The sequence below is a fragment of the Leptopilina heterotoma genome, unplaced genomic scaffold (assembly GCF_015476425.1).
Source record: "Leptopilina heterotoma isolate Lh14 unplaced genomic scaffold, ASM1547642v1 Lhet_22, whole genome shotgun sequence".
Taxonomy (NCBI): Eukaryota; Metazoa; Arthropoda; class Insecta; order Hymenoptera; family Figitidae; genus Leptopilina; species Leptopilina heterotoma.
The window spans coordinates 171934-193707 of record NW_025110937.1 but is presented as its reverse complement, the minus strand read 5'-3'; the positions used below and the strand labels follow the sequence as shown (position 1 = coordinate 193707).

General features: G+C 24.6%; 4 protein-coding genes and 1 non-coding gene across 7 annotated transcripts in view; 4 read left to right on the top strand and 1 right to left on the bottom strand.

Moving 5' to 3' along the window:
- Nucleotides 1–25: 25 nt before the first annotated feature.
- On the top strand, nt 26–2275 carry LOC122502009 (transmembrane protein 231-like). Its single transcript, XM_043611849.1, has 6 exons — nt 26–297; nt 619–782; nt 925–1047; nt 1330–1537; nt 1652–1931; nt 2134–2275. The coding sequence occupies exons 1-5, from the start codon at nt 159–161 to the stop codon at nt 1921–1923; spliced, it is 906 nt and encodes a 301-aa protein (XP_043467784.1). The 5' UTR covers nt 26–158; the 3' UTR covers nt 1924–1931; nt 2134–2275.
- Nucleotides 2276–2341: 66 nt separating this feature from the next.
- On the top strand, nt 2342–7129 carry LOC122502010 (ubiquitin-conjugating enzyme E2Q-like protein CG4502). 2 transcript variants are annotated; one of them, XM_043611851.1, is made up of 4 exons: nt 2342–2502; nt 4433–4718; nt 5887–6291; nt 6556–7129. In XM_043611851.1, exons 2-4 carry the CDS (start codon nt 4446–4448, stop codon nt 6682–6684), a joined length of 807 nt encoding a protein of 268 aa, XP_043467786.1. In that variant the 5' UTR covers nt 2342–2502; nt 4433–4445; the 3' UTR covers nt 6685–7129. The 2 variants fall into 2 exon arrangements, with proteins under 2 accessions (XP_043467786.1, XP_043467785.1); XM_043611850.1 differs by lacking the exon at nt 2342–2502 and adding an exon at nt 3370–3752.
- A 2327-nt stretch (nt 7130–9456) lies between these two features.
- The window catches only part of LOC122502006, a 124200-nt gene continuing 111882 nt past the window's right edge, over nt 9457–21774 (top strand). The window contains exons 1-2 of the mRNA XM_043611845.1: nt 9457–9492; nt 11508–11679. The gene's annotated coding sequence lies outside the window, so the exon portion shown is untranslated. The remainder of the gene's footprint in view (nt 9493–11507; nt 11680–21774) is intronic.
- Nucleotides 15985–16057, top strand: Trnar-ucg. Its single transcript has one exon. It is a non-coding gene; the product is annotated as a tRNA-Arg (tRNA).
- On the bottom strand, nt 16259–21012 carry LOC122502007. 2 transcript variants are annotated; one of them, XM_043611847.1, is made up of 10 exons: nt 20686–21012; nt 19874–19941; nt 19575–19742; nt 19304–19435; nt 18993–19177; nt 18672–18904; nt 18404–18585; nt 18093–18255; nt 17673–17809; nt 16259–17222 (listed from the first exon to the last, which is right to left on the bottom strand). In XM_043611847.1, the coding sequence occupies exons 2-10, from the start codon at nt 19886–19888 to the stop codon at nt 16872–16874; spliced, it is 1566 nt and encodes a 521-aa protein (XP_043467782.1). In that variant the 5' UTR covers nt 19889–19941; nt 20686–21012; the 3' UTR covers nt 16259–16871. The 2 variants fall into 2 exon arrangements, with proteins under 2 accessions (XP_043467782.1, XP_043467781.1); XM_043611846.1 differs by having other exon boundaries at nt 19575–19751; nt 20686–21011.

The following is a 21774-nucleotide window of genomic DNA, read 5'->3' as shown; positions in this document are numbered from 1 at the left end:
GCATTATAACCTAAATTGCATGAATTGCATGCACGTGTCGTTGTCATGGTAACGGAATAAATATACAAACATGTTACGTGCCGAGTTTCTAATATTGTTTTATCTCTAAATTAATTTATATTTTCCTACTTAAATTGTGAAAATAGACGTCAAAAACAATGAGAGCAATTGAAATTTTCTCAAGTTCTGTGAAATATAAATATAAGACAACTTTATGCTCCATAAGTACTTTTCTTGTCGCTTTCATTTGTTTGATTGTTATTGTCGCTCCAGTTTACATTATTTATCATGCAGGAGGTATTTCAATTTATATTTACTTATTTATTACAAGTACAAATTTAATTATTCATTTTTATAATATATTTATTACATTTCTTACATTTTGAAAACTAATTTTAAGGTTAGAAAATTTTCCCCTTATGGAATTTACGATTTAAATTATTTAAATGCACTTTTAATCCTTTTAATCTATTATCATAGTTGTTATTTATAAGAATAGTAATAAATGAAGTAAATTAATAATTTATTAAGCGATTGATAAATTATTCAATTAATTATTTATCCTATTAATAAATGAATAAAAAAAATTTTTCGCCCTATGTTAAATTTTTTTTTCAGGTTTTTGGCTAAAAAGTCGAACTTATCACGAAATTCCAAAAGTGAATTTTAAGCACAAATATTTACTGATCGCTGAAAAAGAGACTGACGCTAATCCCATTATTTGCTCTTCTTTTGTTAGCTACAAGGGCAATGAGCTTACGGATGATTGTCTTTTAATAAAGGTAATAAAAACATTGTTTTCTAAAAATATACGCGAAATTTTTTTCCGCCTATTACATAAAGAGAGACGATTTTTGTAATTTATAATTACCTAGAAATAATTTTGCGCATAATTACTAAATACATAATTATTTTCTTTTGCAGGCTAGAGAAATTGATTCACACAAAAATGGATTAAAGGATAAATTAAAATTTGAGGCACGTTTCTTTAGCGACAAACCGATTCGATCTATAAAGATCCTTTTATTTTTTAATCATCAGCTCAAGGTCAGATTTTCCTTTTTTATTTCTTTTTGACTTTAATTAAGTTATTTAAATTTTCTAAATTAATAGAAGTTATTGATTTAATTTTTATAAATTAATAGACGTTATGGATTTAATTGTTATTTAATAGAAGTTATTAATTTAATTTTTATTTAATAGAAGTTATCAATTTAATTTTTATTAAGTTACTTTCGTAACTATTTTTTCAATAATAAATATAACGAATGAATGAATTTATTTGAATTTCGTGGATTTTATTTCTTTATTTATATCTTTGATTTTTAGAAACACGTTCAAGTCACGATGGAGACAATGGGAGTTTTAGACATCTCATTAATTCACGACGTGCAAAAAATATATTTCCTCGGCGATTTAATTTTACGGCAAAAAGGACTTTTACGACACGATGGAGTTTATAATTTATATAATTCCAGTGTCGATGGAAATTTTCAATCTCTGCCGCAATTATTGTCGGAAAATTCAAACAGAATGTGTGAGTTTGCATATTAATTTATTTATCAGTTTTGAAAACAATTTTTCTAAATTAAGAATTATAAATAAAGAAATTTTTTTCTAATTGCAAAAAAATTAATATATATTTTTTTAGTTTCAGCGAGAATTGTAAATTCTCAAGTAACGTGGCAAAGCGGATTTTTGAGTAGTGAAGAAATTTTATTGGAAGGAGAGATTTTTTACACAGAACAATCGATTAGATATCAACCAGGAATTCTCGAGGAATTAAAGTGGGCCTGGATGCAGTATTTATCTTTACTATTGATACTGATTTTCCTAGGCAAACGCAGTCTGACTTATTTATTTTCGAGTCGACACTTGAGAAGTTATGTCTTAATTCCTTGGGAGAAGAAAAATAAATATTGAATAATAAGGTATTTATTTATTTTACAAATCAAATTTGTATTTATTTTTTTCTACTTTAGAATTTTTATCGAAAATCATAAAAAAATACCACGATTATTATTTTATTAATTATTGGAATTTGTTTTATAAAATTATAATTAAAATTTTTATATTCTAAAATAAAAAAGGAAAAAATTGGTAAAAAAAATTATCTTTTTTTTTTCTTTTCAGAAACGCCAATCGATGAATTTGATTTCCTTGGGAAGTTTTTTGTGAATTGGCTTTGGGATGTCAGCATCATTTGATATCAACAATACAGGTGAATCGATCGAAGAGTCTGGTTGCCATCCACCCTTCGCCCTACCATTTGGCTCTCGCGCTATCTCCACGTTATCCCTCTTGGTTGTTATTTCTCACAGCCAGTTTGTCCACTCAGTTCAATGAAGACGGAGACTGCGCTGTATCCTTCCATTTTTACTTAACTTATATTTATATTCTAATAACGTGTGCCATTCGGATTTTTAATAACAATTAATCATAATTACAACAATTTGGATTAGAAGTGCGTCTATATTTATACAAAGAAAAAATAAAAAATGGGTGAGTAAACATGCAAATTTTAACAACGAAAATTTTAAAAAAATTCGATTATTATACTTTATATTGAACAATGAATTATTCTCTGAGAGTTCAACAATTTATTAAGTTCTAGTCAATTTAGATTTTAATACTCAATTTTTAATACCAAAATTAATTAAAAACAATTACTAAATATTCACAAAAAGGGTTTATTATTTATTTCCGACAAATTATTATTCACACTTTTCTCAAAGCATTTTTTAATTATTATTTTTGCAAATAAGAATTTAATTGCTTTAAAATATTTATTAGACAAAATTTATATTTTCAAACTAAATTATATTTTCAGATTTTCAAATTAAATTAGAAATATTTGCGAATTTTATTTTCAAAAAAGATTTTCTTGTAGGTATTTATCCTAAATTTTAAATAATTTTTAAAAAGAATCTCTCTGTAAATAATTTTAATTCAAAGAATAAAAAAAAGGTTTAAAAAACCTTTTTTGAACCTTTTTTTATTCTTTGAATTAAAATTTTTAGTTTATCCTAAATTTTAATATTTGTAATTAATTTTCAAAAATCTCTCCGTAAATAAAAATTTTAATCCATAGAATAAAAATCTTAGTAAAAAAAAAATTTATTTCTTCTGTAAAATAATTATTCTTTGTTTATTTTTATTACAAGTCCTATTGTTAATAAATTAAAAGAATTTATTTTTTTTTATTTAAAAAAATTTAATAATTTTCTAAAAAAAATTACCAAAAAATAAAAGTAATAAAAAAATTCGAAAATTAACAATTACTTTTCAAATTATTGATTTTTGCAAAGCGCATTAAGGTTGACGACGAATCGTGCATGCGTGTATGTCGGAGTGCATAATATCAGGAGTGGCTTCCTAGCAACCAAGGATTTTTTTTTGTCATCATCACTTTTTCTTTTTTTCTTTATTATTATTAAAGCTTCGTCTGCTGCAGTGGCTCTTAGTTGTTTTTATATATCATTGTTCAAAATTCTTAATTTCAACAAAGAAGAAAAATGATTTTATTCGAATCAAAGAGAAAAGAAAAGTGTGCGAATATTCTCGTTTGTTGTCAATTCACACTTTGGTTATAAATTAACCTCAAAAAGAAACAAATTTTATTTTTATTTTGTGCGAATTCAAATGAAGAAAACAATTATATATGTGTGATAAATTTACACTTGAACAGTGAATCATAAAAGCGAGTGTTTACATTTTAAAAGCACACAAAGGATTTTTGCTGCTTTTGCAAGGTTATTTAATTAATAATTATTGGTTTGGTTTGTGGAGAAAAAACAAAGTATAACAAAACATTTATACTGTTTTAAAACAATGCACTACATAACAATGCAATTGTGTATATAGTGAAAATCAATGTCATTTGTCATTAGAATATTACTTGAGTAACCTTTGTCATTTCTCAAGACTTGCAACAACAATGAATTAATTGTCTTTTGTCATTTCTCTTTTATGTTATTTTGCAAATCATTTTCTTTTTTGTCAATTCTTTAATTTCAAAAATTAATTTTCCTTGTTATTAGAATATTTTTAATTTATTAAACTTGTTTTTATTAATTTAATTTTTTATTCATACATTTTTCCATAAAATATGACCTCATTCTCAGTTTTCTCTAATATTTAAACAAATTTATGATAATATATGTTAATTTGGCACAATGTAGAATTTTATTTATACCTTTTTTCGCTTATATTTATTTTGTTTCTATAAGTATATTGTTTATTAATTATTAATAACGTGAAGGTAAAATAATATTGACGCATGACGGAAATTTTATTTAAAATGATAGTTAAATGTTTGTATCAATTAATTGTTAAATTATGTTTAATTAATTATATAATTAATTGATTATTATTGTGAAATGAAATGTTATGAAATTGTGAATAAAAATTAATAAAACGAAATTAATTGCAGATTAGAGAAGCGAATGGATAATACAATAGCCATGTCGACGAGATCTAAGGAAAAAGTCGTTGCAGCTTTCAGAAAGTTATTTCGAACTTCGGAGAAAATTAACGATCAAGAAGGAGCTGGCGGAAGTTCAACGAATTCGCCCTCCCGACGTTTATTGAGTCGTCATCATCGTCCAGATGTCGTCACACCTGCCGAAGGTACTCTCTCCGAAAATCCTGGTGCTAGTCACACAAGCCACGCCAATTGTTTCTTCAAATCTAAAAAATCAACCGGACATTGTTCCCAGGTACATTTTATAATTATCTTTAAATTTCTTTGCTTAACAATTATTTAATGATAATTATAATTATTGTTATTGTCCATTAACTAATAACAGGGTTACCACAGGTCAAGGAAATCAGGGAAAAGTCAGGGATTTTTATTGAAAATACTGGAAAAATTAAATTTTTAGAATTCATAAGAAAATTCTGAATTTTTGGGGTCTTTTTTGTTTGCCACATAAACTATGAAACTACCACTAATTCTAATACAAAACCTTCAAAAATTTATTCTATTTCTAATCTAATAATTTTCAATATTTACTATTTTCATGAAATTTATCAAAACATTTAATTATTGAAAAAAAATTTTGATACAATTCTACGAAAACATTCAATTATTTTCATAAATAATAAAACTTTATTTAGAATTCAATTATTTTCATCGCAGAATTTCAAATATTTTTAATATAATAAAAAATCAAATTGTAATTAAATTCCTTAAAAGAAATTAAATATTTTCAAAAGTTGTTAATAAAATTCTTCGTAAAAATTTAATTTTAAGAAACATTCAATAATTGAATAAATTCTTTATTTTTTTATTTAAATAATTGAATGCTCGTAGAATTCAATTTTTAATTCTCGTACTTTTAACTAACAATTCTGTAAAATTAATGTTTTTGAAAAGAATTTAATTGAATAATAATTGAAGTAATTGCGATTTAAAGAAGAATTTTATTTGAAAATTGTAGAAAATAATAATTGAATTGAAATGATGAAAATAATTTTGAAGAAATTACAGTAACAATATTCTTATAATAATAAAATAATGATTTTGTCACTCGGTCAATCATAAATTTGTAAATTAAATTTAATAGAACATTTTTTTGAGTTTCTAATAATTTTACTCTTGAAGAAAATTGTAAATTAAATTTAATAGAACATTTTTTTGAGTATCTAATAATTTTTAAATATTATTAATAATAGTATTAATATTAGAGTGGATCAGAATATTTTTTGTCAAAGTTCTGTCTGGAAATCAGGGAAAAGTCAGGAGAAAATAAAGTTAAATTTTTGTGGCAACCCTGAGTAATGATAATAAAAACAATAATAATAATTTATTATATTTATTAAATATTTAATATTATTATTATTAATATAAAACGTGAAATGTTAAAAAGTAAAAAATTTGTTTAGTCCATCGCAGTACCTGAGAGAGGAGTTCGAATGCGTCGTTTAATGAAGGAACTGAGTGAAATTCAACGTACTCAACATCGTAAGGATTCAACATTTACCGCCGAACTTGTGAATGATAATCTATACGAATGGCATATCAGATTACATAAGATTGATCCAGAGAGTAAATTAGCTGCGGATATGAGAGAATTAAATATTCATAATATTCTTCTTCACGTTGTCTTCCCGGAAAATTTTCCTTTTGCACCTCCATTTATGAGAGTGATATCGCCCCGAATAGAAAAGGGTTTTGTTATGGAGGGAGGTGCAATTTGTATGGAACTGCTCACGCCCAGAGGATGGGCCAGTGCTTATACCGTTGAGGCTGTGATTATGCAATTTGCAGCTAGTATTGTTAAAGGCCAGGTGAATAAATTTAAAAAAAAAATTAAAATTAAGTTAAAATTAAATTAAAGTAACGCAAGCCAAGAATTGAAAAAATTGCTAAATCTATTTGAAAATATATTTGTGTAATTAATTCAAATATTTTTAATTTAATATTTCATTTAATTAATTTAATTGATAATTTTGCACTAAATGTAAATTCAAAGCTTTAGAGAGTAAATAGATTTAAAGAGTAGATTTAAGGAGAAATTTTCTAATATAAATTTTTCTCTGCTTTTATTTCAGGGTCGAATTGCAAGAAAACCAAAGACAAATAAAGAATTTAATCGACGTTCAGCTGAGGAGTCATTTAGAAGTCTAGTCAAAACGCATGAGAAATATGGTTGGGTCACACCGCCTTTGGCAGAAGGTTGAAAACATAAAAAAGAAAAATTCATTGCCACCTTTTTTTTTAATTTCCCAAAAAAAAGTGCCACATGAAAGGATAACATTTGCTTAAAATGTCATTCAAAATTTCCAACGATTGTAATTTGTTTTTATTTTCGAATCTCGTGCCACTTATTAAAGAAAAATAAGCTATAAGCCAAAAGTTTTAATTAGTACGGTTTATTGCAGTAGTAGAAAAAATGATCTCTTGTTATATAAATATATTATACGTCTTGAAGAGTTATTTGTTACACTACACATTTGTAACAACCAAAAAAAAAAAAGAAGAAAAAAACAGATCTTATAGCGTGTCGTTATTTTTTTATAACGAATTAATTCATTTACATGTTGAGACGTGCCATCCGTCAATAATTATTTAGAATAATTTAGTATGAAACCGTAATAACAATTAATAAATCGAATTTACGTGTAATTCTTGTGATCTAATTTTCCTCCTTTATTTATTTATATAAAAAAGGTTTTTTTTATTAAGATACTTTTGATTATATAATATAATTTTAATTTTATATAATTTATAGATTTATAATTTAATTAATAAATAATGCAAAATTAATTAATTTTGCATTATAATGATATTTATCACTTATTTTACATAAAACTAATAAAAATGTTTAATTATTTTATACCTCAATTTTATTTTGAAATATTAAATTAGTTAAACAGAATAAAAATAAGTATTAAAATAAATTTAAAATTATTATAATTAAATTATTTGTTATTATAAATTATTTATTGGAATTTTGTTGTTATTGTAATTAATAATTATTATTTATTATTATTAATTTTATTATACTTATGTAATAAAATAATTAAATTTATAATAAATTTTAAATAAATAATTTCTAACTATTAAAGTAAATTTAAATAAAATGAATAAATATTCGATGAATTAAAAACAAAAAATATTATAAGGATTTTTAATAAATTGGAAGCAATAATTTAAATTAAAAATTGCCGCCTATTTTCGGTCAACCAATCACAGAGCATCACGGGATCTCCGTCACCGGAAACGCGCAAGCCGCCATTTTGCACAGTAGACTGCAGCGCAGCGAGCGCAGCAAAGTACCGGCAACAACATTGCAAACATTGTAATTGTAAACAAATGTTAATTGTTAAAAATATATCACGAATTCAGTGCTAATTTCTTGTAAAGCAATTTAACAGAAAATGTACGCTTCCATATGCCTGTAACGCATGAATAGGAGAATTAATTTTTATTATAAATACGGAAACACAAGATCCTTAAGAGGTAAGACGCAAATGTTAATTTTATTTTTGAATGTTGTTAAGTAAACTCATAATAATTAACAATTATATCATTTGTTATTGTTTTTATTAATATTCATGTATTTGTAGTCCCTAACCTAATTTAACGCTAGATTTTACTAATATTCGTAAATAATTTCCATAATTGCTGTGTAACTTTTAACGGTTAAAAATTGTTGACCTTGAAAAAAGTTCAATATTTTCATGATTTTTATGTTACAAATTATTGATTATCCGGTATTTCTGAAAGATGAATGGTTTAAAATTCTTTGAACTTGTTTTAAGCAAAACATTCGTTATTTTAATGTTAATTATTTTACTTTATATTTGATATCTTTGGAAACTTTTTAGTTACGGTAAAAATCAAGCAAACATAACCTTAAAATGATTTGCTTCAAATACTTTTTTTCAGAGTGCGTCAAATATTTTATTATTCTTTTAATTTAATTTCGGATTCATTCTGAACATTTCTTTCATAATTCATTAATAATGATTAAATAATGATTTATTGATATTTTTGGTTAATATTTTTTAAAAAATATGATTAATTAAACAAAATTTAATAATTTTTTGATAAATCTATTAAATATTACATTTTTATTTCTTAAAATTAGTTGTATTATTAATTTTTTTATTACAATTATTATTACTATTAACTATTATTATTAATTTATTAAAAAATTTATTGATTTTATTTAAAAGAAGATTTAAATAATTTTTGATAATAAATTTAATTTGTATTTTAATAATTTGAATAGAAAAAGTATAATTAATTGTCCGTCCAAAGTTTTTACGTTCGAATTATTATTTTCCAATAATTATTTTACTGACAAAAATTTTTAAATAGTTTCTAAAATATTTGCTAATTTTAATAATAAATATAAAAATATTTAATTTGTTAAATTAAAATTTAGAATTATATTAATTTGATTGTAATTTTTAATCATTTTCAGGTTCTCACTGCCATGGAAATTTTTGGAACTTGGAAAAAATTATAATTTCGAAAACTTGTTCCCAACATCAAAGTGAGTTAAATTCTAATCTAAAAATGTACCAACAACGTACTGCTTTAAATATTTTTTAATAATTTTCATTTTAAATATTTTTTTCATATGCTTTTGAAAGTAGAAGAGTAAAATTCTTCGTTAAAAAATTGTCAGTAGATTAACAAATGTTTTTGTGAAAATTACTTTCCTTAAAATGTTTGTTAAGTTGTATAATAATTAATTTTTTTTATTAATTTAATTATTTAACGAGATTAAAATTATAAAAATCCATTTTAATCCTCTTTATTAATTTAAATAATTTATTAAATAATTTATTTAATTAATTAATATTAAAATTATTTTGAGTTAACTTATTTGAATTTGAAACGATTTGCCGCTTTTTTGAATTAACCAATGAGAGCGCTAGTGTTCATGTCACGTGATTCGTTCGCGAAACGCTCGCCGCCATTTTGTATTCAGTTGTTGAACAGAGTGCAGAGAGCGTAGTGTGTGATTCATGGCGGTAAGTTTTTACTAATTTTGCATAAAAATATCAATTATTTTGTAATTTTTGGTAAATTAAAGTTGTTTTACATCAGTTTGTGAATAAAGGGTGTTTACGAGATTCTCGCCCTAGGGCGCCCCAAGGCGACCAAAGGTTCTCAAAGTCACTTTTATTATTCTTTATTTATATGAAAACAAACGATAATAAAAGTGACTTTGAGAACCTTTGGTCGCCTCGGGGCGCCCTAGGGCGAGCATCTCGTAAACACCCAAAGGAGGAGGGTCTATAAGGCCTATTTTCGGCCCACTTCAAATTTTTATTTAAAAGCTTGAAATAAATTTTCCGCCAAAGAAAAATGATAATTATGATGATTGAAGGTTAAATGAGGGTGTTTGGAGAATATTAACCCCTAAATAATAAGGGTTTTCGAATAAAAAATGGGTATAAATAAGGGTAAAAAAATTTTCAATTATGAATTAATTGGCTCGAAACTTGTTACTCAGGGGTTTTTGGGGTCGCTGATTACGAATCTGGTGTTAGTTTTTCAAAATTTAAAATGGCGGATCCAATATGGCGGACGACTTTTTTAAAACATGAATTAATTCGCTTGAAAATCATTACTCGGGGGTTTTTAGGGTCGCTGATTACGAATATAATGTTAGTTTTTCAAAATTAACATCATATTCGTAATCAGCGACCCTAAAAACCCCCGAGTAATGATTTTCAAGCGAATTAATTCATAATTGAAAATTTTTTTACCCTTATTTATACCCATTTTATATTCGAAAACCCTTATTATTTAGGGGTTAATATTCTCCTAATACCCTCATTTAACCTTCAATCATCATAATTATCATTTTTCTTTGGCGGAAAATTTATTTCAAGCTTTTAAATAAAAATTTGAAGTGGGCCGAAAATAGGCCTTATAGACCCTCCTCCTTTTATGAGTGATTGCAAAAAATACCACATTTTCGTGAAAGTTTCGGTCTTGCGTTCTGTGGCGTTCGACATACAAAAAATGATTTCTTCAATGCGAATCCGTTTCGTTTTTATGGAATCGAGTGATTTAATTGTTAATTGCAAAGTGCAGTTTATAAAATATCAATTGATTTTCGAATATATGGGTATATTTTTTTCATCCGGCAAGTGATTGTTAGATATGGCATTGTTCAGACGCCATCTTGTTTTTTCTGTTAACAAAAGTTTAACAATCGCGACGTAATCCGCTAAAATCGTCTCAAATTTATTTACTTTTTTAGGGAAAATAAACGTTATTTGTGTCTTTTTTCCCGTTTTTATTGAAATTTTTCACTTTTCCACTAAATTAATGCGCGATTTGCAAAGTTATATTTCGTAAGTTTTTCTTGTATAAAAGTGTTAATTTTACAATTTCTGAAACGTTTTGATAAATTGGAGTAGTCTGTCATTATTTTGCGTGTAAATTGGAGAATATTAGTAAAAAAAATATAATATTTGAGTGAAAAAAATGCCAGGGCGTTCTGTCCTTTGATGATTGTCGTTTTTTCTTTTTTATTTGTCTTGTTTTTTAGAATTTAGTGAATTTGTTAATCGACAAGTGTTCGCGAAGTACAAAATTTATTTTTTGTTTAGTTAACTAACCGTAGTTGTGTTTTTTATTCAGTGAAATTTTATACAAAATATCTAAATAATAGGAAATAAACAAGCGACTTTATTTAACGTTTCATTATACGTAATATTTTCTATTTTATTCGTTTTGCTTTTTTAGAATCAAGTGAATTTTCTTTGTTAATATTGACAAGTGTTTGAGAAATACAAGATTTATTTTTTAGTTTGAACAAACGTTAGTTGTGTTTTTCCTGTAAATTTTTTTACAAAATTTCTATCAATAGGAAATTTACACGACTTTATTTAATTATTGACACTTTTAATTGCATAAAAATAAATAAATTTATAGCGAAGAAAACTTTAAAAAATATTCAAAGTAGTGTAAATATTTAAAATAATTGTATTTGAAGTGAAGAATTGTACTAATTTTATTATAATTTTTTCAGATATTTAGTATAATGATGGATGGATTATAAGAATTGAACTTATTTTGGATATTATCTATTTTCAATTTTATGGAAGTGAAGGAATTTTGCAGTATAATTACCAATTTTCAATTTCATGGATATGAAGGAGTTTTAATTATAATTATCAATATACGATTTCATGGATATAAAGGTACTGTGAATAACTTAATTATATTAGGGTTATTACTAGAAAAATTTACTAAAAGTTTAAGTTCTCAACAATATTAGTAATAATACAAAAATCGCGTAATATAAAATTAAATATGAGCCACAAAATCATTTCCAAACTCGAAAGAAAAATTTAACTGCAATAGAAATTTGTGCAAAATGTTTAAATAATTTTGCCAATTGAAGATCCGATTTTTGAGAATATTTTATAATATTTATTGTTTATTTAATATTAATATTGCAGGCAATAATAAAATTTTTCTAAAATACATTTTCTAATTTTTGTTTTATAATGAATAACTTTTTTTAATAAATTTTCTAAACTTATATTTTCTACAAAAAAAAATTAACTTCTAAAAAATATTTATCCAAACTTGACGATATTTTATTATTATAATAATTTACTGAAAATTGATGTTGTGAAAAATACTATGAAAATTATATTTTCAACATATTGTGAATATATTGAGAGAAAAATTTTGATTTTGAAAACAATAATAATATTAAAACATATTAATGAGGAATTTGATGCAAAGCAAAATTAAAAATTATTAGTCGAAATCCGTATTTTCAAATCAAAAGCTATTTACAATTGAAAAGCGTAAAATATTATTTAATTATAAACTGATGTTTGATTTATAATTATGAAAATTTTTGACTAATTTATTAATTTTATTTTTTGTACGATTCCTCTTTAAAAAGAGATGAATAAAATTAAATTCACGAGGCATTTGTAAAAATGATTTTGTAAATGAAATAAAAGACCAAAAAAATATACTCAGAAATTATTGTTTAGAAAAATATATTTTAGAAGGTGAATATTTTTCGAAAATAGATATTTTCATATTGGATTTTATTAAAAAAAATATATTCCAAAAATTCAAAATTATAAAATTATTTTATAATTATTTATAATATTTTTATAATTGCCTTACAATTTATTCATATTTACCACAACAATAATTTTGTCAATATTTCTAAAAATAAAAAAGTTTTGTTGAGAACATAAATCACTTCGTTAATTTAGTAATTTTTAAATCAAACAAATTTTAAGCAGACAATTAAACATTTATTTGATTTAATAACTAATTTTTGCCACAACTACTTTCCCGCCGTAATGTACAAGAAAAATTATGGGTCTTAAAATAATTCTCAGACACAAAAAAAAATTTTTTTATTACGACAGGTAGCTAAAGCAATGCTTGCGCCTTGCGGGGATGAGAAAAGGACCAATGAATCAAAACATTTTTATTTGAATCCTCTTCAATTATTATTATAATGTTGAAGAGAATTCGATAATTAATGAGTTTTATTGCGAGCCATACACCGTATTTCTTATAAATACAATAAATTAATTAGTTTTGTCTATACGCATTTGATACAACCCTCTTCTATAAATATTAGCGGATGTGAGTGTAATAAATTAAGCTTAACCAGAAATTCAGAATCCAATCAAATTCAGTAATCTGTAACGCAATTGATTCTAGAGTTCAAACACACATCTAAAACATAATAAGCGAATGTCAAAGCCGATGAGGATGACGTTGTTAGAGAGAGAGAAAGCATGCTCTCTCGTATATAGATGTATAGTGAATTTCGACGATAATGATTATAGTATCGCGTCTGACCCTTTCCTCATCCCCGATCATTGCTGTTGCTACCACCAGGATAGTTATCCTGTTAATGCGAGGATTTGGCTTTTCGTTATTTTCCGGTCGACTGGAAGGGTTCATCGGAACGGTAATTAACGTCACGTTTCAAAATCTCTTCATTTGTTTGCATATAGCGGTAAAGTTAGATAAAGATATATATTGAAAACAGTTGTGTAGTTGTGTCCTGTAATAATGTTTTCTTCTTTTCATTTTCAATCCGCAACAAATCGATAATCTATACTTACAGTAAAACGAAAATTTATTTCATTATAATAAACCAATTACTTGTGTATTATCAAATAAATATTTACTTGAATCAAAGTTTTATTAAAAAATATTTTAAATTATTATTAATTTTTATTTACATCAGTTAAATCGTATTTGTTTCAAATACTAAAATATTATTGGTTCGAATGCTGAAATTATTTGATCAAATACTGAAATTTTAATCAAATACTGAAATTACTGATTCAAACACAATTTATTTGATTCAAGTAAATATTTATTTGATAGACGAGTAATCGGTCATTTAAATCAATTAAATTTCTTCTAATGTACAATCTTTTAGCACAATTTGTCTTTTTATAATTTGGTTTCGCCTAATTATTGAATATTATTCAAATTAAACCTTTACACTGAAAAAAATTTATTTGATTCAAATAACTGAAAATCTTCTCATAAATTCAATTATTTTAAATATCTACTATTATTTACTCAAATTTCCGAAAAGAATTCAATTATTTAAAAGAATCTTAAGAAAATTCTTTGTAAACGTTCAATTATTTTCATAAATAATAAAATTTTTACAGGAATTCAATTATTTAAAAATTAAAATACAATTTTCATTGAAGTATTTCGACAAAAATCAATTATTTAAAAAAAGATTTTTATAAAATTCTTCTCGGGAATTCAATTATTATTTGAAAATTTTAAAGCTCTTCGCAGAAATTCAATTATTTTTAAAAATTATTCTAATAAAATTCTATATATAAGAATTGAGGGCCTGCATACAATAACAACCGCTGCGCTTGGTTGTAGGGGATAATACCAGCCAGACAGCAGTGAGAGTCTCTGGGCCGTTCACTGCTACCTGACTGGTACTATCCCCTACAACCAAGCGCAGCGGTTGTTATTGTATGCAGGCCCTCAATTGAATTTTTTTCAATAAGATTTTAATTAAATTCGTCAAAAAAATTTGTAAGAATTCAATTATTCAAGTAAATAATAAAATTCTTCGCTGGAATTCAATTATTTTTATGAATAATAAAATACTTTAGATAAATTCAATTATTTTGAATATAATTTTAATAAACTTCTTCGCAGCAGTTTAATTATTTTCATATAGATAATAAAATTTTTACACGAATTAAATGACTAAAAATAAAATTTTCATAAGATTTTTATAACAAAATCAACTATTTAAAAAATTTTATTCTTTACAATGACTTAAATTATTTTTATAAATAATGATACGTTTTACAGAATTTAAATCATGTTTTATACAATTTTTAAATAATGAATTCCTCGAAAAATGCAATTATTTTTTAAATTGTTATTAAAATTCTTCGAAAGAATTCAATTATTATTTTAAGAAATTTTGATAAAATTCTTCAGAATTCAATTCAATTTTAAGAATTTAATTTAATTTAATTTTAAGAAATATTCAATTATTCAATAAATTATTTATTTTTATATTTAAATAATTGGAGTTTTTTAGAACTTTCTAAGAAGAATTGATTTAAAATTGAATTTCAATTAAAAATTTAGTTCATTATTAAATATTAGAATTGTTATATTATGAATTTTTAGAAATAATTAAATTTCAAAAGATTTTTAAATTCTAATCTTTGAAGTAAATATTTGAATCAAATAAATTTTAGTGAATTTTATTTTATTTAATTTTGAGTAAATAATACTAATGTTTAACTTCATTGTGTTAAAATGTAAAAGAAATAAATTTTAAAATGTGAAACACATTTTGTAGAAGAAAACAATTGTAAAATTTTCGAAAGTTTTTCTTATTTTTCACACATGCAAAAAACGAGGGTGAAATAAAAAATATACATTACCTAAATAAATCCTTTCGTATCAAAGGAGAATCTTTCATAAAAGAAAATTTCTTTTTGATTTCGATTTTATTGTGTCAAGAAAAAAGTAACAAAAAATATACAAATTCTAGCTTTATATTTTATGAAATGATAAAATTATTCAAGGTTTTTCTTTACTGTAAGTTTTTTACGTTTAGATTTAAGACAGGGGAGTTACGCTTTTTATTCACCCATTTTTTTTCTTATTTTTTTTTGTGCAAGTTGACGAATTTAAGGAAATGTAAATTTATGTCTGGCATTTATCACATAACAAAACGAATGTACGTATTTGTGATAAGTTTTTATATGTCAGAGTCGTGTGAATATATTCAGAAAAATGAGGCTCATTCCTGACACCTGCGCAAAAATGGACTAATAAAATACATGAGTTGTAAAACGAGTAAATGAATACACTCGTGAGGAACGTGAAAAATTGCGAGTAATCATTTAAAAATTTTTAAATTATAAATAACCCCCGGAAATGAGTCATTAATTTGCGATATACCCTTTTTGGCCTCGTCTGCGGTTCTAACAATTTTGCCATCAACTGACCGTGTGGCCTAATGGATAAGGCGTCGGACTTCGGATCCGAAGATTGCAGGTTCGAGTCCTGTCACGGTCGAAATTTTTTTTATTTCCTCGCATTTATTTAATGAAGTGAAGTTTATTGCATTAAAATTGTTTAGTTGATAATTAATTCAAATTTTTGTCGACTAACAGGTTAATGTAATTAAATTTCAATGTTTATTATTTATTTGATATTTGATAATTGGGGAAATTTGAAAAAAAGTTTCGACCTTGAGGGAAAAGAATTGGATTTAGATTTCAACAGTAGAAACGTATTTTTTATTAATCTATTTATACAAAACTATAATACTGTTTAATTCGAAAACAGAGTGTGAATATTTTTCGTAGTAATGTATATTTTCGTGAAGGTGATTAAATACTTTCTGAATTCGTCTTATCGAATATTATTTTGACTAAAGAAAACTGAATTTGAAAGTATTTTTTACTACTGATAATTTTAATTGCTCAAATTAAAGTAATAATTTCCAAAAAGTAATATTTGCAAACAAAAAAGAAAATTTGATAATTTCGAGAAGTATTATCAATTGCTTAACAAAAAAATAGACAAAAACTTAAGTGAAAAAATTGACAGAAATTAATTGACAGAACTTAAGTGAAATTTTACTTATTGAAAATTAAAAGTTGTTTACTAATTATACAGTAATTGATAAATTATTTACTTGAAGTGAATACTGATTAATTAGAAAACTGAAAATTTTAAATAAGTAAAATTATTCATAGAAAAGAAAATAAATATTTTCAAGTTTTTGTTTGCGTCAAGTGAAATTTTTGCTCGAGTTTAGAAAATATTTAAATATCTTGACTTTGTCATTTCGAAAGGCGTTGTTTTTAACGAAAAATTGTTAATTTTAATTCGTTTGTGAGTCGGCGATTCTTCTTATTTCGCCAGCTAAGGCGTGTAATGCAGGATTGGCTCTGTCGGTTGGATAATGAATATCGAATATTGCTTTTTGGATAAAAAGCCAAATACTGTGACAGCTCTCGGGAAAATCACAGTGAGCTGTATAGTAAATTTTGAAAGCCAAATCAATAGCGCTTAATAGCGATGATACCTCGTATTTAACATCATCAACTGCCACAAAAGATTTAGTTACTCCCATTTTTGTCCCAACACCAACTAATGTTGGATGTAAAATTCGACCACAATTTCTTAGTTCCATTCGCTTTTGTTCTAATCTCACGTCTACTTCATCTTCATGCTGCAAATGATACAAAATTTGTTATAATTTTTTAATATTTAATTAATTTAATTTAATTCAATATTTAATTAATTTAATTTAATTAATTACTTAAAACTATACATTAAATTTTTTCATAACTATAAAACATGAAGATATCGATATCGAAATAATTGAATATTTGCGAAGAAATTTATAAAAAATTTGAAAATAATTGAATTCCTGTGAAATTTAAATTTTTTTATGAAAATAATTAAAGGTTTGCGTAGAATTTTATTAAATTTCTTTATAAATAATTTAATTCTTTTGGAAAATTTTATTTAAGTAGATATTAAAAATCATTGAATAATCGAATTTCTGCAATTATTTGTAATTTCTCTAAAATTCTCCGAAAAAATGACCGTTATCAAAATTTTAATTTAGAAAATTTTCTTTTTTTTGTTATTAATATTTTTTTGTTTTAATTCTTACTGCAACGTAAATGATGAAAGTGTCTCTTCTTTCGGTCGGGGACATTTTCCTTGATTCTTCATCGTCATTTCGTCTCTTTTTGCGCCCATTTGGCACCAAAAAGGGAAGCAAGAAAAGAATCACACCATCCTGTTGTTCTGAGAATTTAAAATACATTTTTATTATTAGAAAATGTTCTTAATTTCCATCTTGTTTTTAAGTGGAAAAAACTTGGAACTAAAAAGCACTCGGACTTTAACTTTACAACTAAAAAATATTGAGTTCCAATCTCGCAAAGTGTGAAAACGAGAGTTTTTTTAAAATTAGAATTTTTAATCAATCGAATGAAATAAAGGCATTTTCGGGATTGAAACTATAATAAGTTTTCGGTATAAAGTTAAAGTCCTATTTTTAAAATTGAATTTTATATATTATATTCACCCGAAGTTAAGGATGGTAACAAATGAACATATGCTTTGTCATCCAGAGTCTTGATTCCCTTGCATTGTTGCAATTTTAAAATCAAATGCCCCTTTATTTTACTCCATGTATCTCCAATGTTGAAAAGTTTTTTCTTGTACAATTTTTCGTAATCATTTTGAATCTGAAAAACGAACACAGAAAGCATAAATAAAAAAATATTGTAAAAGTACAAATAATAACAAGAATAAGAATTTGCTTATTTATTAAGAAGTCCTTTTTTAATAAGAAGTATTTTTTTATTAAGAAGTTTTAAAAAAAAAATAAATTACCAAAACAATTGCTTGATTATCTCGAAGACAAGGGTATTTTTGAAAATATTCAGATAGTTGTCTTGTTTCGAGCTCTGAATGACCTTTTGTTCTTGCTGAGAAAGTTTCAGTCCATTGTAGAAAAACTTCCGACCATGGTTCCGAATTGTTCTTCAACCAGTTTAATTTATTCTGTGTTTTTTCTAAAGAGGAGAAAAAAAAGGAATTTGATTTAATGTTTGAAAATAATTTACTATCATCTTGAGAGTGTTAAGACAAAAATACTCACCATCTATTTCGTACGTAATTTCGACTTTTTTTCTTTTCAATTTTCGCCCTTCAAGTAAACCCTGTTCTCTTAAAACTGATTTCATATAATTATAATGATCCCATAATTTTCCATTCGCCAAAATTCTCACTCCATTTACAGTTCTAAAACCGCCAAAATACGTTTCGGCCTTTTCACTCGGAAATATTCGGACGATATCATTCGCGTATGCTGACATTTGAGATGAAGTTATTCTGTGAAAAAAATAAGAAATTATTAATTGGTAATTTAATATTTTCAAATAATTTAATATTTTTTCAAAACAAAATGATTTTTTCTTACACGAATTCAGTTAATTTATCACAGCCATCGTCGGATAAAGTTGCCAAAGCTTTGTCCATTTCGTATTTAATGATAAGATGGACGAGAATTGATCGAACAGTGTCGGGTAGAAATCCCCCATTTGTTATGTAGGATCTTTTAACTATTTTCCCATCGCCACTTTTTTTTAGGGCTATTTCCAATTCCTGAAAAATTTTTTTTGTGTAATAAGAATAATTCTGATTGTTTAAAATTCAATTTTATTGCTAACAATGAGCTATTTAGTTAATAAATATTAATAGTTAACATTTTTTAAACAAAGATTTTATTACCGATTCTCTAATTGTACTGGACTCGGTAGTTGGACACCTGACAAAGAATGTCGATTGCCCCGAAGGCCTTTTGTTAGATTGCTTAGGTTTTGCAGGAGGAGTTGAAGTAGCTTGTGTAATAATCTGTAAATTCTGAAAAATGTTTACATTATTATTATTTATTTATTTAAGTTGTAAAAAATTTATTACTGCTATTAGGCACTATAATTATTATTATTACAATTATTATTAAAATTATAATATTATTGCGCGATAAAAAATGTAAACTCACAGAAGCATCGATGATTCTTATTCCATTTTTATTCGATGTCCCTTCATTGAAATTTGTTTCGCTTACAATGTCGCATAAGTTCAATTCATTTGATTCAAACGAATCATTTTCATCCTTTACTTCCGATTTTATACTCAACGGATCTATTATAGTAACGTCCGGAATTAACTGAAAAAACTTTGCATTTCAAAAAGAAAATTAATATTCTTATTTACCGAAAATTTTATTTACAAAAAACATATTTAATTTTAAAAGGATTAAAATTGTAAATGGAAAGTAAATTAAAAACGTTTACTCACATTAATCTCATCCATTTAGTTTTAATTCTATTTTCGAGGAATCTTTTTAAATGAAATCGTCTGCAAATCTGAAAGACAAAAAAATTTGTTTTAGATTAAATAGTTTGTATTTTGAAAAAACAGTAATTTAAAAATAATTTAATTTCAATTTGTAAAATCTTATAATTGAATTGCTATCTCACGGGAAGAAAATAAATAAAAAATTTTATAAAAGTATTTTACAATTTTGAGGGTGAAAAATGAGATAAAGCAAAATTTTTTGTACAAAAAATACGAAAAATTTAGATGAAATTATAAGAAATTTAGTAAATTTTTTTATAATTATTAAAAAATACAAATTTATTAAATATTACATTTATTTTTGGGGAGAAAATGAGACAAAGACAAATTTTTTATTGAAAAAAAAAGAAAATTTAGAAGAAATTTAATAAAGTTAGGTATATTAAAATTTGATTAATTTATTAAATAATTCTAAATAAATTAAAACGAAAAATATTATCAATTCCCTCAAATTCTAAAATACTTTTAGAAAATTTGATACTTATTTTCTTAAATAATGTATAACAATTAATACAAAAAAGTTTAATTTTAAAAGAATAATTCTAATACATTTGAAAATAATTAAGAAAGTACACTAAAAAAAATTTGATTCAAATAAATATTTAATTGATAATAGTCAATTAATCAGCTATTTGAATCAAATAAATTTTTTTTAGTGTAAGAATTTAAGAGAATAAATAAATAATAATTGTCTTGTTATCATTATTATGCAAGTACATTTTTTCTAACCTATGATTATAAAGTTTACTTACTTGTATTTTTTTCGCGTATAGTTAAAAGTGTCAACAAGAATGGCAATGGCCGCCCTGACCACGTTTTCTATTTATTCTAAATCGTTTTCTCTGAAAATCACCACTAAATTTACTGCTAAAAAATGATATCAATCTGTTTCTGCTGTATACGAGTATTTAACACACTTATCTGGTAATAATTACATGTACATTTGAGCAATGTGTACAATAATGTTTTGTATTAATTGTTATACATTATTGAATCTTTGTAAATTACTATACAATATGAGACATATTCGGTGGAAGAGCGTCGTATACGCTTTCACGACGACAAGGACACATTGTGGCGCATGCGTTATACAAAGTCTGCTCAGAATACACTTGCTGGCAGTGTTGCGCTGCTGCTTTTCTCCGATGCAAAATATATTCATGTGAGTGTCTTGTATATATGTTTGTGGCACTCATTCTCTGCATAGTATTTCACGTTTTCCCAGACTCTGTGTGGAGAATGGGTTATCGAACGCTAAATGTACTATACTATAATTATAATTCACATATTGTTTTCTTGTATAAATATACAGATGTTCAGATGATGAAAATTATCACAAGATGTAGATAATTTTAGGTGAGAGTATTTATGGGGGTACCTTGAGATTTTTTGTGGTTATTTTTAAAATATTAATGCAAATTTTTGTTTCTTTTTTATTGGTAACTAAAAATAAAATAACAATATTGTTATTTTATTCGAAGAAGTTACTTTCAAAAATATTCTGGTGCTTTAATTAATTTTCTGCGTTAAATACTTCAATTAATATAAAAATAAAGCGGTGGATATTATAATGACTTTTTAGAGTATATAATTTTGAATATTATTAAAAGTATAGTTTTTATTAAAACGTAAAATTAAAATATTATTTTATTAGGCAATATAAAAGAAGTTAATTTAAAAAATATTTCGGCTAAATATTGTTTTAAAAAATATTTCGTAAAATTAAAATTTTATTTTGTATATAGCTTGTCAATAACAAGAATAAGTATATTAGAATTTTTTAAATAATAAAAAAAGAATATGAAAATATTAATATCCTTTATTTACGTATAAACTCTAAT